Here is a 15,614-nt window from a genome sequence, read left to right on the forward strand (position 1 = left end):
CCCACTACTTGCCTAATCCACACTAAGAATATTTGCAATGGGTTGACTTGGAGTCCAATGTACATGTGTAGACTCATCCCCTCTGTCATAATCAAGGAGTCAAGGGTCTGTCCCTATAAACCTCCCCTGTCCACTTGTGACACACTCCAAACTGGTGACAGGGATTATCCTCCACCTTGGTATCAAATGCACTTCTGTCAAGACCACTATCCTCAGATGATACAATTAAAACATAATTTCGATTGGTGGTATGGTTCTGTTCTGGGCAAGCACTCCCTGTGCATCATGAATAAGAGCAGTGATAAACCCCCATAAAGCAATGCTGATATCCCCCAATCACTACTAATGAAAGCTCTGATGGGCATCGTATTCCTATAGGTGGATGTACTCGGCTGATGAGAGCTTGACTAACGTGACCTGGCAGAGCTAATGGGGACAGGAGCTTACATTGGCAAAGATTGGAGCTAAGACAGTGGACAAGGTCATCAGTGTTAGGAATGAGGAAGGCATTCCCTGTCCTTCATCTCGTTATTTCAAGACATGCAAATTAGTAGAGTTTCCACCTTTTAAACTGATTGGAGTTGATGTCTTCCGATCATGGGACATCCAAATTAGGAACATGGTTAAAAAAAGTACATCCTAGGATCTACTATCTTTGTGTTGCTAAAAAAAGCAGGATTCCCTTGTGATGTTTTAACATAAATATCTTTGACTTTTATGCGGCCAGTTCTGGAGGAACGCTAGCCCAGTATGGGGAGATTACCTAAAGGTCTCTCTGAGTTAGAGAGGGTTTAAAAACATTGCAGCCGGATAAAAGGTATTCTGACATCAACACTCCCATTGCAGAGTGAGAGATGAGGCAAAGCCACCTTGCATACTTTTACTTTATTAAGGACAATTCATCACCACTGCATTGCTTCCTGTCTGTGGCTCCAACACCTAGTTATCTACTACAGCAGCGCAGGACATTTGCCTTGCCCAGGAGTAAAACAAAAAGACATTAACTTTCTTTCATCCCACATGCTCTCAAATTGCTTTACAAATAACGTTTAGGTGTCTGGTTGTATGAAGTCTATTTCTGCTATATTTTTTTGTGTATTTGGGCTATATTACCTCACAGAATTTAATTATAATATATCAGAATTATTTGATTTTACTTGCTTTTTAGATTGTTTAAAAACCAGGTGTATATAATGCTAGTTAATACTTCAGCATGTCTACAAGCAAAGCGGAATGCACCAAACATCTACCCAAAGTACTTTGGGCATGCTCCAGTAGCAAACCTGAACATGAACCTTTTTACTTGTCTTCAATATGACGAATCTGACCAACTGGGATCAAAAAATATCACGTGCATAATTTTGAGAACCAATGAGAATCTTCTGGTAGCATAAGCTCCCATTTGGGCATGTCTGGAGAATCATGACTGTTAATGAAGAGGGAGGGATTATCGTTAATTAGCCAAAATCTGTAGAATACAAAAAGACCAAAGGGCAGCATCTCAACAGTGTAACTATCTGTTGAACAATGACAGGAAGTTGGTGTGCAGTGCAGTCTCTGGCACTTTGTGTGTGGTTTTGTGTTTTCTGTCATGCTGTTCCACAGTGGAGTAATCTGCCCCAGAATCCCCAAGCTCTGATGTTACAGCAAACTGACCAGCGGCTTCAGAAGCAAGCTAGTCAGCAGGTTCAGAAGCCAGCTAGTCAGTCTCCTCAGTGGGTTCAACAGCAAGCTAGTCAGCAGGTTCAGAAGCCAGCTAGTCAGTCTCCTCAGTGGGTTCAACAGCAGGCTAGTCAGCAGGTTCAGAAGCCAGCTAGTCAGTCTCCTCAGTGGGTTCAACAGCAGGCTAGTCAGCAGGTTCAGAAGCCAGCTAGTCAGTCTCCTCAGTGGGTTCAACAGCAAGCTAGTCAGTCTCCTCAGTGGGTTCAACAGCAGGTTCAGCCTAAGCAGCCAGTGGTGCAGGCAGAGCCCCTTGACAAATGTGCTGTTGCTGATTATGAGCAGATCCAATGTGGCCCAGCTGGTACCAGTGGTGCTGAGTGTGAAGCGCTCAACTGCTGCTTTAACGGACAGCAGTGCTACTATGGGAAGGCGGGTAAGAGTGTTGAGTCAATGTGAAGGGTTTCCTGTTAAACTTCTCTTCAGCAATAACCTGCTCTCTTACCCTGTTCCAGTGACTGTCCAGTGTATAAGAGATGGTCAGTTTGTGGTAGTGGTGGCTAGAGATGTTACTCTGCCTCGATTGAGCCTGGATTCAGTCCGTCTCCTGGGTGGAAATGACCCACCTTGCAGTCCTGTGGGATCCACACCTTCCTTTGCTATATACCAGTTCCCTGTCACTGCATGTGGCACGAGCATGATGGTGGGTAGCTGCTTGTGCTTCTGTTCTGCTTAGAAAAGGACTGGATGCCAACAGTTACTATTTGCAGGAGGATGGTGGCTATGTGGTGTATGAAAACAGGATGACCTCCTCGTATGAAGTGGGTGTCGGACCGCTTGGTTCCATCACAAGGGACAGCCATTTTGAGTAGGTGCTTTTTACACTTGTAGCACTTGTCAAGTATTAACATTTATGCTAAAGCTCCCTGTTTGTTGTACAGGCTTCTCTTCCAGTGTAGGTACTCTGGTACTTCTGTGGAAGCTCTGGTTGTGGAGGTCAACACTGTTCCTGCACCTCCACCAGTAGCTGCTTCTGGACCCCTCAGGGTGGAGCTTAGACTGGCAAATGGTCAATGTGTCACCAAAGGCTGTGCAGAAGGCAAGTGTCTGTCCAAGTATGGAGGATTTTCTACAACTCCAGGTTGCAGCAGTTTCTGTTTAAATGCTGCGTTCTTCCTCAGGGGACGAGGCGTACACCTCTTACTACAGTGATGCTGATTATCCGGTCACAAAAGTCCTGCGGGAGCCGGTGTTTGTTGAGGTGCGGGTTTTGGAGAGGACTGACCCCAACATTGTCCTGATGCTGGGACGTTGCTGGGCGACATCAACCCCCAGTCCACTCAGTCTACCCCAGTGGGACCTTCTGGTCGATGGGTGAGTAAGGCTGGTCTTCATCCAGCTAGTGTGCTGTAAGGCCTTTCTGACTGCCCCTTTGCCTTCCAGATGCCCTTACCGGGATGACCGTTACCTGACCACACTGGTTCCGGTGGCTGGATCTTCTGGTCTTCAGTTCCCAACCCACTACAAGCGCTTTGTTGTGAAGATGTTTACATTTGTGGATCCAGCATCACTGGCTCCTCTGCAGGAAACCGTATGCTCCACAGCCTTGCCTGAACCCTTAATATTAGTCTTTTTATAGTGGTTTCTGTGGCTTGACCCTTTCCCCCCTCTGTTAGATCTTCATCCACTGTAGTACAGCGGTGTGCCATCCCTCTTCTGGCTCCTGTGAGCAAAGCTGTGCTAGGAAAAGTGAGTGCTAGCTGTAAACTGACTTCAGGAACCATGAGAATTTGGTTTTTAAATGCCCCTCAATTCTACCATTTCTCTTCCAGGAAGAGATGCTGATGTCAAGACAATCTCTAGTGGACAAACTGTGGTGTCTAGTGGAGAAGTTACTCTGGTCATGTGACTTTAGTGGTCTTAATAAACTTCTTAACTCAACATCAGTGTCTCTTTGGTATTGCTCTTTCATGACTGTTCTCAGTTTGCATTATTGGCCCACTACTTGCCTAATCCACACTAAGAATATTTGCAATGGGTTGACTTGGAGTCCAATGTACATGTGTAGACTCATCCCCTCTGTCATAATCAAGGAGTCAAGGGTCTGTCCCTATAAACCTCCCCTGTCCACTTGTGACACACTCCAAACTGGTGACAGGGATTATCCTCCACCTTGGTATCAAATGCACTTCTGTCAAGACCACTATCCTCAGATGATACAATTAAAACATAATTTCGATTGGTGGTATGGTTCTGTTCTGGGCAAGCACTCCCTGTGCATCATGAATAAGAGCAGTGATAAACCCCCATAAAGCAATGCTGATATCCCCCAATCACTACTAATGAAAGCTCTGATGGGCATCGTATTCCTATAGGTGGATGTACTCGGCTGATGAGAGCTTGACTAACGTGACCTGGCAGAGCTAATGGGGACAGGAGCTTACATTGGCAAAGATTGGAGCTAAGACAGTGGACAAGGTCATCAGTGTTAGGAATGAGGAAGGCATTCCCTGTCCTTCATCTCGTTATTTCAAGACATGCAAATTAGTAGAGTTTCCACCTTTTAAACTGATTGGAGTTGATGTCTTCCGATCATGGGACATCCAAATTAGGAACATGGTTAAAAAAAGTACATCCTAGGATCTACTATCTTTGTGTTGCTAAAAAAAGCAGGATTCCCTTGTGATGTTTTAACATAAATATCTTTGACTTTTATGCGGCCAGTTCTGGAGGAACGCTAGCCCAGTATGGGGAGATTACCTAAAGGTCTCTCTGAGTTAGAGAGGGTTTAAAAACATTGCAGCCGGATAAAAGGTATTCTGACATCAACACTCCCATTGCAGAGTGAGAGATGAGGCAAAGCCACCTTGCATACTTTTACTTTATTAAGGACAATTCATCACCACTGCATTGCTTCCTGTCTGTGGCTCCAACACCTAGTTATCTACTACAGCAGCGCAGGACATTTGCCTTGCCCAGGAGTAAAACAAAAAGACATTAACTTTCTTTCATCCCACATGCTCTCAAATTGCTTTACAAATAACGTTTAGGTGTCTGGTTGTATGAAGTCTATTTCTGCTATATTTTTTTGTGTATTTGGGCTATATTACCTCACAGAATTTAATTATAATATTATATCAGAATTATTTGATTTTACTTGCTTTTTAGATTGTTTAAAAACCAGGTGTATATAATGCTAGTTAATACTTCAGCATGTCTACAAGCAAAGCGGAATGCACCAAACATCTACCCAAAGTACTTTGGGCATGCTCCAGTAGCAAACCTGAACATGAACCTTTTTACTTGTCTTCAATATGACGAATCTGACCAACTGGGATCAAAAAATATCACGTGCATAATTTTGAGAACCAATGAGAATCTTCTGGTAGCATAAGCTCCCATTTGGGCATGTCTGGAGAATCATGACTGTTAATGAAGAGGGAGGGATTATCGTTAATTAGCCAAAATCTGTAGAATACAAAAAGACCAAAGGGCAGCATCTCAACAGTGTAACTATCTGTTGAACAATGACAGGAAGTTGGTGTGCAGTGCAGTCTCTGGCACTTTGTGTGTGGTTTTGTGCTTTCTGTCATGCTGTTCCACAGTGGAGTAATCTGCCCCAGAATCCCCAAGCTCTGATGTTACAGCAAACTGACCAGCGGCTTCAGAAGCAAGCTAGTCAGTCTCCTCAGTGGGTTCAACAGCAAGCTAGTCAGTCTCCTCAGTGGGTTCAACAGCAAGCTAGTCAGTCTCCTCAGTGGGTTCAACAGCAAGCTAGTCAGCAGGTTCAGAAGCCAGCTAGTCAGTCTCCTCAGTGGGTTCAACAGCAGGCTAGTCAGCAGGTTCAGAAGCCAGCTAGTCAGTCTCCACAGTGGGTTCAACAGCAGGCTAGTCAGCAGGTTCAGAAGCCAGCTAGTCAGTCTCCTCAGTGGGTTCAACAGCAAGCTAGTCAGTCTCCTCAGTGGGTTCAACAGCAAGCTAGTCAACAGCAGGTTCAGCCTAAGCAGCCAGTGGTGCAGGCAGAGCCCCTTGACAAATGTGCTGTAGCTGATTATGAGCAGATCCAATGTGGCCCAGCTGGTACCAGTGGTGCTGAGTGTGAAGCGCTCAACTGCTGCTTTAACGGACAGCAGTGCTACTATGGGAAGGCGGGTAAGAGTGTTGAGTCAATGTGAAGGGTTTCCTGTTAAACTTCTCTTCAGCAATAACCTGCTCTCTTACCCTGTTCCAGTGACTGTCCAGTGTATAAGAGATGGTCAGTTTGTGGTAGTGGTGGCTAGAGATGTTACTCTGCCTCGATTGAGCCTGGATTCAGTCCGTCTCCTGGGTGGAAATGACCCACCTTGCAGTCCTGTGGGATCCACACCTTCCTTTGCTATATACCAGTTCCCTGTCACTGCATGTGGCACGAGCATGATGGTGGGTAGCTGCTTGTGCTTCTGTTCTGCTTAGAAAAGGACTGGATGCCAACAGTTACTATTTGCAGGAGGATGGTGGCTATGTGGTGTATGAAAACAGGATGACCTCCTCGTATGAAGTGGGTGTCGGACCGCTTGGTTCCATCACAAGGGACAGCCATTTTGAGTAGGTGCTTTTTACACTTGTAGCACTTGTCAAGTATTAACATTTATGCTAAAGCTCCCTGTTTGTTGTACAGGCTTCTCTTCCAGTGTAGGTACTCTGGTACTTCTGTGGAAGCTCTGGTTGTGGAGGTCAACACTGTTCCTGCACCTCCACCAGTAGCTGCTTCTGGACCCCTCAGGGTGGAGCTTAGACTGGCAAATGGTCAATGTGTCACCAAAGGCTGTGCAGAAGGCAAGTGTCTGTCCAAGTATGGAGGATTTTCTACAACTCCAGGTTGCAGCAGTTTCTGTTTAAATGCTGCGTTCTTCCTCAGGGGACGAGGCGTACACCTCTTACTACAGTGATGCTGATTATCCGGTCACAAAAGTCCTGCGGGAGCCGGTGTTTGTTGAGGTGCGGGTTTTGGAGAGGACTGACCCCAACATTGTCCTGATGCTGGGACGTTGCTGGGCGACATCAACCCCCAGTCCACTCAGTCTACCCCAGTGGGACCTTCTGGTCGATGGGTGAGTAAGGCTGGTCTTCATCCAGCTAGTGTGCTGTAAGGCCTTTCTGACTGCCCCTTTGCCTTCCAGATGCCCTTACCGGGATGACCGTTACCTGACCACACTGGTTCCGGTGGCTGGATCTTCTGGTCTTCAGTTCCCAACCCACTACAAGCGCTTTGTTGTGAAGATGTTTACATTTGTGGATCCAGCATCACTGGCTCCTCTGCAGGAAACCGTATGCTCCACAGCCTTGCCTGAACCCTTAATATTAGTCTTTTTATAGTGGTTTCTGTGGCTTGACCCTTTTCCCCCTCTGTTAGATCTTCATCCACTGTAGTACAGCGGTGTGCCATCCCTCTTCTGGCTCCTGTGAGCAAAGCTGTGCTAGGAAAAGTGAGTGCTAGCTGTAAACTGACTTCAGGAACCATGAGAATTTGGTTTTTAAATGCCCCTCAATTCTACCATTTCTCTTCCAGGAAGAGATGCTGATGTCAAGACAATCTCTAGTGGACAAACTGTGGTGTCTAGTGGAGAAGTTACTCTGGTCATGTGACTTTAGTGGTCTTAATAAACTTCTTAACTCAACATCAGTGTCTCTTTGGTATTGCTCTTTCATGACTGTTCTCAGTTTGCATTATTGGCCCACTACTTGCCTAATCCACACTAAGAATATTTGCAATGGGTTGACTTGGAGTCCAATGTACATGTGTAGACTCATCCCCTCTGTCATAATCAAGGAGTCAAGGGTCTGTCCCTATAAACCTCCCCTGTCCACTTGTGACACACTCCAAACTGGTGACAGGGATTATCCTCCACCTTGGTATCAAATGCACTTCTGTCAAGACCACTATCCTCAGATGATACAATTAAAACATAATTTCGATTGGTGGTATGGTTCTGTTCTGGGCAAGCACTCCCTGTGCATCATGAATAAGAGCAGTGATAAACCCCCATAAAGCAATGCTGATATCCCCCAATCACTACTAATGAAAGCTCTGATGGGCATCGTATTCCTATAGGTGGATGTACTCGGCTGATGAGAGCTTGACTAACGTGACCTGGCAGAGCTAATGGGGACAGGAGCTTACATTGGCAAAGATTGGAGCTAAGACAGTGGACAAGGTCATCAGTGTTAGGAATGAGGAAGGCATTCCCTGTCCTTCATCTCGTTATTTCAAGACATGCAAATTAGTAGAGTTTCCACCTTTTAAACTGATTGGAGTTGATGTCTTCCGATCATGGGACATCCAAATTAGGAACATGGTTAAAAAAAGTACATCCTAGGATCTACTATCTTTGTGTTGCTAAAAAAAGCAGGATTCCCTTGTGATGTTTTAACATAAATATCTTTGACTTTTATGCGGCCAGTTCTGGAGGAACGCTAGCCCAGTATGGGGAGATTACCTAAAGGTCTCTCTGAGTTAGAGAGGGTTTAAAAACATTGCAGCCGGATAAAAGGTATTCTGACATCAACACTCCCATTGCAGAGTGAGAGATGAGGCAAAGCCACCTTGCATACTTTTACTTTATTAAGGACAATTCATCACCACTGCATTGCTTCCTGTCTGTGGCTCCAACACCTAGTTATCTACTACAGCAGCGCAGGACATTTGCCTTGCCCAGGAGTAAAACAAAAAGACATTAACTTTCTTTCATCCCACATGCTCTCAAATTGCTTTACAAATAACGTTTAGGTGTCTGGTTGTATGAAGTCTATTTCTGCTATATTTTTTTGTGTATTTGGGCTATATTACCTCACAGAATTTAATTATAATATTATATCAGAATTATTTGATTTTACTTGCTTTTTAGATTGTTTAAAAACCAGGTGTATATAATGCTAGTTAATACTTCAGCATGTCTACAAGCAAAGCGGAATGCACCAAACATCTACCCAAAGTACTTTGGGCATGCTCCAGTAGCAAACCTGAACATGAACCTTTTTACTTGTCTTCAATATGACGAATCTGACCAACTGGGATCAAAAAATATCACGTGCATAATTTTGAGAACCAATGAGAATCTTCTGGTAGCATAAGCTCCCATTTGGGCATGTCTGGAGAATCATGACTGTTAATGAAGAGGGAGGGATTATCGTTAATTAGCCAAAATCTGTAGAATACAAAAAGACCAAAGGGCAGCATCTCAACAGTGTAACTATCTGTTGAACAATGACAGGAAGTTGGTGTGCAGTGCAGTCTCTGGCACTTTGTGTGTGGTTTTGTGCTTTCTGTCATGCTGTTCCACAGTGGAGTAATCTGCCCCAGAATCCCCAAGCTCTGATGTTACAGCAAACGGACCAGCGGCTTCAGAAGCAAGCTAGTCAGTCTCCTCAGTGGGTTCAACAGCAAGCTAGTCAGTCTCCTCAGTGGGTTCAACAGCAAGCTAGTCAGCAGGTTCAGAAGCCAGCTAGTCAGTCTCCTCAGTGGGTTCAACAGCAGGCTAGTCAGCAGGTTCAGAAGCCAGCTAGTCAGTCTCCTCAGTGGGTTCAACAGCAGGCTAGTCAGCAGGTTCAGAAGCCAGCTAGTCAGTCTCCTCAGTGGGTTCAACAGCAAGCTAGTCAGTCTCCTCAGTGGGTTCAACAGCAAGCTAGTCAACAGCAGGTTCAGCCTAAGCAGCCAGTGGTGCAGGCAGAGCCCCTTGACAAATGTGCTGTAGCTGATTATGAGCAGATCCAATGTGGCCCAGCTGGTACCAGTGGTGCTGAGTGTGAAGCGCTCAACTGCTGCTTTAACGGACAGCAGTGCTACTATGGGAAGGCGGGTAAGAGTGTTGAGTCAATGTGAAGGGTTTCCTGTTAAACTTCTCTTCAGCAATAACCTGCTCTCTTACCCTGTTCCAGTGACTGTCCAGTGTATAAGAGATGGTCAGTTTGTGGTAGTGGTGGCTAGAGATGTTACTCTGCCTCGATTGAGCCTGGATTCAGTCCGTCTCCTGGGTGGAAATGACCCACCTTGCAGTCCTGTGGGATCCACACCTTCCTTTGCTATATACCAGTTCCCTGTCACTGCATGTGGCACGAGCATGATGGTGGGTAGCTGCTTGTGCTTCTGTTCTGCTTAGAAAAGGACTGGATGCCAACAGTTACTATTTGCAGGAGGATGGTGGCTATGTGGTGTATGAAAACAGGATGACCTCCTCGTATGAAGTGGGTGTCGGACCGCTTGGTTCCATCACAAGGGACAGCCATTTTGAGTAGGTGCTTTTTACACTTGTAGCACTTGTCAAGTATTAACATTTATGCTAAAGCTCCCTGTTTGTTGTACAGGCTTCTCTTCCAGTGTAGGTACTCTGGTACTTCTGTGGAAGCTCTGGTTGTGGAGGTCAACACTGTTCCTGCACCTCCACCAGTAGCTGCTTCTGGACCCCTCAGGGTGGAGCTTAGACTGGCAAATGGTCAATGTGTCACCAAAGGCTGTGCAGAAGGCAAGTGTCTGTCCAAGTATGGAGGATTTTCTACAACTCCAGGTTGCAGCAGTTTCTGTTTAAATGCTGCGTTCTTCCTCAGGGGACGAGGCGTACACCTCTTACTACAGTGATGCTGATTATCCGGTCACAAAAGTCCTGCGGGAGCCGGTGTTTGTTGAGGTGCGGGTTTTGGAGAGGACTGACCCCAACATTGTCCTGATGCTGGGACGTTGCTGGGCGACATCAACCCCCAGTCCACTCAGTCTACCCCAGTGGGACCTTCTGGTCGATGGGTGAGTAAGGCTGGTCTTCATCCAGCTAGTGTGCTGTAAGGCCTTTCTGACTGCCCCTTTGCCTTCCAGATGCCCTTACCGGGATGACCGTTACCTGACCACACTGGTTCCGGTGGCTGGATCTTCTGGTCTTCAGTTCCCAACCCACTACAAGCGCTTTGTTGTGAAGATGTTTACATTTGTGGATCCAGCATCACTGGCTCCTCTGCAGGAAACCGTATGCTCCACAGCCTTGCCTGAACCCTTAATATTAGTCTTTTTATAGTGGTTTCTGTGGCTTGACCCTTTTCCCCCTCTGTTAGATCTTCATCCACTGTAGTACAGCGGTGTGCCATCCCTCTTCTGGCTCCTGTGAGCAAAGCTGTGCTAGGAAAAGTGAGTGCTAGCTGTAAACTGACTTCAGGAACCATGAGAATTTGGTTTTTAAATGCCCCTCAATTCTACCATTTCTCTTCCAGGAAGAGATGCTGATGTCAAGACAATCTCTAGTGGACAAACTGTGGTGTCTAGTGGAGAAGTTACTCTGGTCATGTGACTTTAGTGGTCTTAATAAACTTCTTAACTCAACATCAGTGTCTCTTTGGTATTGCTCTTTCATGACTGTTCTCAGTTTGCATTATTGGCCCACTACTTGCCTAATCCACACTAAGAATATTTGCAATGGGTTGACTTGGAGTCCAATGTACATGTGTAGACTCATCCCCTCTGTCATAATCAAGGAGTCAAGGGTCTGTCCCTATAAACCTCCCCTGTCCACTTGTGACACACTCCAAACTGGTGACAGGGATTATCCTCCACCTTGGTATCAAATGCACTTCTGTCAAGACCACTATCCTCAGATGATACAATTAAAACATAATTTCGATTGGTGGTATGGTTCTGTTCTGGGCAAGCACTCCCTGTGCATCATGAATAAGAGCAGTGATAAACCCCCATAAAGCAATGCTGATATCCCCCAATCACTACTAATGAAAGCTCTGATGGGCATCGTATTCCTATAGGTGGATGTACTCGGCTGATGAGAGCTTGACTAACGTGACCTGGCAGAGCTAATGGGGACAGGAGCTTACATTGGCAAAGATTGGAGCTAAGACAGTGGACAAGGTCATCAGTGTTAGGAATGAGGAAGGCATTCCCTGTCCTTCATCTCGTTATTTCAAGACATGCAAATTAGTAGAGTTTCCACCTTTTAAACTGATTGGAGTTGATGTCTTCCGATCATGGGACATCCAAATTAGGAACATGGTTAAAAAAAGTACATCCTAGGATCTACTATCTTTGTGTTGCTAAAAAAAGCAGGATTCCCTTGTGATGTTTTAACATAAATATCTTTGACTTTTATGTGGCCAGTTCTGGAGGAACGCTAGCCCAGTATGGGGAGATTACCTAAAGGTCTCTCTGAGTTAGAGAGGGTTTAAAAACATTGCAGCCGGATAAAAGGTATTCTGACATCAACACTCCCATTGCAGAGTGAGAGATGAGGCAAAGCCACCTTGCATACTTTTACTTTATTAAGGACAATTCATCACCACTGCATTGCTTCCTGTCTGTGGCTCCAACACCTAGTTATCTACTACAGCAGCGCAGGACATTTGCCTTGCCCAGGAGTAAAACAAAAAGACATTAACTTTCTTTCATCCCACATGCTCTCAAATTGCTTTACAAATAACGTTTAGGTGTCTGGTTGTATGAAGTCTATTTCTGCTATATTTTTTTGTGTATTTGGGCTATATTACCTCACAGAATTTAATTATAATATTATATCAGAATTATTTGATTTTACTTGCTTTTTAGATTGTTTAAAAACCAGGTGTATATAATGCTAGTTAATACTTCAGCATGTCTACAAGCAAAGCGGAATGCACCAAACATCTACCCAAAGTACTTTGGGCATGCTCCAGTAGCAAACCTGAACATGAACCTTTTTACTTGTCTTCAATATGACGAATCTGACCAACTGGGATCAAAAAATATCACGTGCATAATTTTGAGAACCAATGAGAATCTTCTGGTAGCATAAGCTCCCATTTGGGCATGTCTGGAGAATCATGACTGTTAATGAAGAGGGAGGGATTATCGTTAATTAGCCAAAATCTGTAGAATACAAAAAGACCAAAGGGCAGCATCTCAACAGTGTAACTATCTGTTGAACAATGACAGGAAGTTGGTGTGCAGTGCAGTCTCTGGCACTTTGTGTGTGGTTTTGTGCTTTCTGTCATGCTGTTCCACAGTGGAGTAATCTGCCCCAGAATCCCCAAGCTCTGATGTTACAGCAAACGGACCAGCGGCTTCAGAAGCAAGCTAGTCAGTCTCCTCAGTGGGTTCAACAGCAAGCTAGTCAGTCTCCTCAGTGGGTTCAACAGCAAGCTAGTCAGCAGGTTCAGAAGCCAGCTAGTCAGTCTCCTCAGTGGGTTCAACAGCAGGCTAGTCAGCAGGTTCAGAAGCCAGCTAGTCAGTCTCCTCAGTGGGTTCAACAGCAGGCTAGTCAGCAGGTTCAGAAGCCAGCTAGTCAGTCTCCTCAGTGGGTTCAACAGCAAGCTAGTCAGTCTCCTCAGTGGGTTCAACAGCAAGCTAGTCAACAGCAGGTTCAGCCTAAGCAGCCAGTGGTGCAGGCAGAGCCCCTTGACAAATGTGCTGTAGCTGATTATGAGCAGATCCAATGTGGCCCAGCTGGTACCAGTGGTGCTGAGTGTGAAGCGCTCAACTGCTGCTTTAACGGACAGCAGTGCTACTATGGGAAGGCGGGTAAGAGTGTTGAGTCAATGTGAAGGGTTTCCTGTTAAACTTCTCTTCAGCAATAACCTGCTCTCTTACCCTGTTCCAGTGACTGTCCAGTGTATAAGAGATGGTCAGTTTGTGGTAGTGGTGGCTAGAGATGTTACTCTGCCTCGATTGAGCCTGGATTCAGTCCGTCTCCTGGGTGGAAATGACCCACCTTGCAGTCCTGTGGGATCCACACCTTCCTTTGCTATATACCAGTTCCCTGTCACTGCATGTGGCACGAGCATGATGGTGGGTAGCTGCTTGTGCTTCTGTTCTGCTTAGAAAAGGACTGGATGCCAACAGTTACTATTTGCAGGAGGATGGTGGCTATGTGGTGTATGAAAACAGGATGACCTCCTCGTATGAAGTGGGTGTCGGACCGCTTGGTTCCATCACAAGGGACAGCCATTTTGAGTAGGTGCTTTTTACACTTGTAGCACTTGTCAAGTATTAACATTTATGCTAAAGCTCCCTGTTTGTTGTACAGGCTTCTCTTCCAGTGTAGGTACTCTGGTACTTCTGTGGAAGCTCTGGTTGTGGAGGTCAACACTGTTCCTGCACCTCCACCAGTAGCTGCTTCTGGACCCCTCAGGGTGGAGCTTAGACTGGCAAATGGTCAATGTGTCACCAAAGGCTGTGCAGAAGGCAAGTGTCTGTCCAAGTATGGAGGATTTTCTACAACTCCAGGTTGCAGCAGTTTCTGTTTAAATGCTGCGTTCTTCCTCAGGGGACGAGGCGTACACCTCTTACTACAGTGATGCTGATTATCCGGTCACAAAAGTCCTGCGGGAGCCGGTGTTTGTTGAGGTGCGGGTTTTGGAGAGGACTGACCCCAACATTGTCCTGATGCTGGGACGTTGCTGGGCGACATCAACCCCCAGTCCACTCAGTCTACCCCAGTGGGACCTTCTGGTCGATGGGTGAGTAAGGCTGGTCTTCATCCAGCTAGTGTGCTGTAAGGCCTTTCTGACTGCCCCTTTGCCTTCCAGATGCCCTTACCGGGATGACCGTTACCTGACCACACTGGTTCCGGTGGCTGGATCTTCTGGTCTTCAGTTCCCAACCCACTACAAGCGCTTTGTTGTGAAGATGTTTACATTTGTGGATCCAGCATCACTGGCTCCTCTGCAGGAAACCGTATGCTCCACAGCCTTGCCTGAACCCTTAATATTAGTCTTTTTATAGTGGTTTCTGTGGCTTGACCCTTTTCCCCCTCTGTTAGATCTTCATCCACTGTAGTACAGCGGTGTGCCATCCCTCTTCTGGCTCCTGTGAGCAAAGCTGTGCTAGGAAAAGTGAGTGCTAGCTGTAAACTGACTTCAGGAACCATGAGAATTTGGTTTTTAAATGCCCCTCAATTCTACCATTTCTCTTCCAGGAAGAGATGCTGATGTCAAGACAATCTCTAGTGGACAAACTGTGGTGTCTAGTGGAGAAGTTACTCTGGTCATGTGACTTTAGTGGTCTTAATAAACTTCTTAACTCAACATCAGTGTCTCTTTGGTATTGCTCTTTCATGACTGTTCTCAGTTTGCATTATTGGCCCACTACTTGCCTAATCCACACTAAGAATATTTGCAATGGGTTGACTTGGAGTCCAATGTACATGTGTAGACTCATCCCCTCTGTCATAATCAAGGAGTCAAGGGTCTGTCCCTATAAACCTCCCCTGTCCACTTGTGACACACTCCAAACTGGTGACAGGGATTATCCTCCACCTTGGTATCAAATGCACTTCTGTCAAGACCACTATCCTCAGATGATACAATTAAAACATAATTTCGATTGGTGGTATGGTTCTGTTCTGGGCAAGCACTCCCTGTGCATCATGAATAAGAGCAGTGATAAACCCCCATAAAGCAATGCTGATATCCCCCAATCACTACTAATGAAAGCTCTGACGGGCATCGTATTCCTATAGGTGGATGTACTCGGCTGATGAGAGCTTGACTAACGTGACCTGGCAGAGCTAATGGGGACAGGAGCTTACATTGGCAAAGATTGGAGCTAAGACAGTGGACAAGGTCATCAGTGTTAGGAATGAGGAAGGCATTCCCTGTCCTTCATCTCGTTATTTCAAGACATGCAAATTAGTAGAGTTTCCACCTTTTAAACTGATTGGAGTTGATGTCTTCCGATCATGGGACATCCAAATTAGGAACATGGTTAAAAAAAGTACATCCTAGGATCTACTATCTTTGTGTTGCTAAAAAAAGCAGGATTCCCTTGTGATGTTTTAACATAAATATCTTTGACTTTTATGCGGCCAGTTCTGGAGGAACGCTAGCCCAGTATGGGGAGATTACCTAAAGGTCTCTCTGAGTTAGAGAGGGTTTAAAAACATTGCAGCCGGATAAAAGGTATTCTGACATCAACACTCCCATTGCAGAGTGAGAGATGAGGCAAAGCCACCTTGCAT

The 15,614-nt window shown here is 45.7% G+C and overlaps 4 protein-coding genes across 4 annotated transcripts; all 4 read left to right on the forward strand.

The window, feature by feature from the left end:
- Positions 1 to 63: 63 nt before the first annotated feature.
- On the forward strand, positions 64 to 3,568 carry LOC137079548 (zona pellucida sperm-binding protein 4-like). Its single transcript, XM_067447500.1, has 9 exons — positions 64 to 105; positions 1,606 to 2,095; positions 2,175 to 2,362; positions 2,430 to 2,527; positions 2,601 to 2,758; positions 2,841 to 3,033; positions 3,103 to 3,250; positions 3,336 to 3,408; positions 3,492 to 3,568. Exons 1-9 carry the CDS (start codon positions 64 to 66, stop codon positions 3,566 to 3,568), a joined length of 1,467 nt encoding a protein of 488 aa, XP_067303601.1.
- Positions 3,569 to 5,186: 1,618 nt separating this feature from the next.
- Positions 5,187 to 7,284, forward strand: LOC137079474 (zona pellucida sperm-binding protein 4-like). Its single transcript, XM_067447427.1, has 8 exons — positions 5,187 to 5,811; positions 5,891 to 6,078; positions 6,146 to 6,243; positions 6,317 to 6,474; positions 6,557 to 6,749; positions 6,819 to 6,966; positions 7,052 to 7,124; positions 7,208 to 7,284. The coding sequence occupies exons 1-8, from the start codon at positions 5,187 to 5,189 to the stop codon at positions 7,282 to 7,284; spliced, it is 1,560 nt and encodes a 519-aa protein (XP_067303528.1).
- Positions 7,285 to 8,902: 1,618 nt separating this feature from the next.
- LOC137079476 (zona pellucida sperm-binding protein 4-like) lies at positions 8,903 to 10,967 on the forward strand. The gene is made up of 8 exons (XM_067447428.1): positions 8,903 to 9,494; positions 9,574 to 9,761; positions 9,829 to 9,926; positions 10,000 to 10,157; positions 10,240 to 10,432; positions 10,502 to 10,649; positions 10,735 to 10,807; positions 10,891 to 10,967. The coding sequence occupies exons 1-8, from the start codon at positions 8,903 to 8,905 to the stop codon at positions 10,965 to 10,967; spliced, it is 1,527 nt and encodes a 508-aa protein (XP_067303529.1).
- Positions 10,968 to 12,585: 1,618 nt separating this feature from the next.
- LOC137079477 (zona pellucida sperm-binding protein 4-like) lies at positions 12,586 to 14,650 on the forward strand. Its single transcript, XM_067447429.1, has 8 exons — positions 12,586 to 13,177; positions 13,257 to 13,444; positions 13,512 to 13,609; positions 13,683 to 13,840; positions 13,923 to 14,115; positions 14,185 to 14,332; positions 14,418 to 14,490; positions 14,574 to 14,650. Exons 1-8 carry the CDS (start codon positions 12,586 to 12,588, stop codon positions 14,648 to 14,650), a joined length of 1,527 nt encoding a protein of 508 aa, XP_067303530.1.
- Positions 14,651 to 15,614: the final 964 nt, after the last annotated feature.

The sequence above is a fragment of the Pseudorasbora parva genome, chromosome 6, assembly GCF_024679245.1.
Source record: "Pseudorasbora parva isolate DD20220531a chromosome 6, ASM2467924v1, whole genome shotgun sequence".
Classification (NCBI taxonomy): domain Eukaryota; kingdom Metazoa; phylum Chordata; class Actinopteri; order Cypriniformes; family Gobionidae; genus Pseudorasbora; species Pseudorasbora parva.

Coding starts and splice junctions, on each gene's coding strand:
- LOC137079548 (XM_067447500.1), top strand. CDS start 64: ATGTGTAGACTCATCCCCTCTGTCATAATCAAGGAGTCAAGG. Junction 2,363..2,429: donor CATGTGGCACGAGCATGATG/GTGGGTAGCTGC, acceptor TACTATTTGCAG/GAGGATGGTGGCTATGTGGT. Junction 3,251..3,335: donor TGGCTCCTCTGCAGGAAACC/GTATGCTCCACA, acceptor CCCCTCTGTTAG/ATCTTCATCCACTGTAGTAC.
- LOC137079474 (XM_067447427.1), top strand. CDS start 5,187: ATGACAGGAAGTTGGTGTGCAGTGCAGTCTCTGGCACTTTGTGTGTGG. Junction 6,475..6,556: donor CACCAAAGGCTGTGCAGAAG/GCAAGTGTCTGT, acceptor GTTCTTCCTCAG/GGGACGAGGCGTACACCTCT. Junction 7,125..7,207: donor GCAAAGCTGTGCTAGGAAAA/GTGAGTGCTAGC, acceptor TTTCTCTTCCAG/GAAGAGATGCTGATGTCAAG.
- LOC137079476 (XM_067447428.1), top strand. CDS start 8,903: ATGACAGGAAGTTGGTGTGCAGTGCAGTCTCTGGCACTTTGTGTGTGG. Junction 9,495..9,573: donor GTGCTACTATGGGAAGGCGG/GTAAGAGTGTTG, acceptor ACCCTGTTCCAG/TGACTGTCCAGTGTATAAGA. Junction 9,927..9,999: donor ACAAGGGACAGCCATTTTGA/GTAGGTGCTTTT, acceptor TTTGTTGTACAG/GCTTCTCTTCCAGTGTAGGT.
- LOC137079477 (XM_067447429.1), top strand. CDS start 12,586: ATGACAGGAAGTTGGTGTGCAGTGCAGTCTCTGGCACTTTGTGTGTGG. Junction 13,178..13,256: donor GTGCTACTATGGGAAGGCGG/GTAAGAGTGTTG, acceptor ACCCTGTTCCAG/TGACTGTCCAGTGTATAAGA. Junction 14,116..14,184: donor TGGGACCTTCTGGTCGATGG/GTGAGTAAGGCT, acceptor TTTGCCTTCCAG/ATGCCCTTACCGGGATGACC.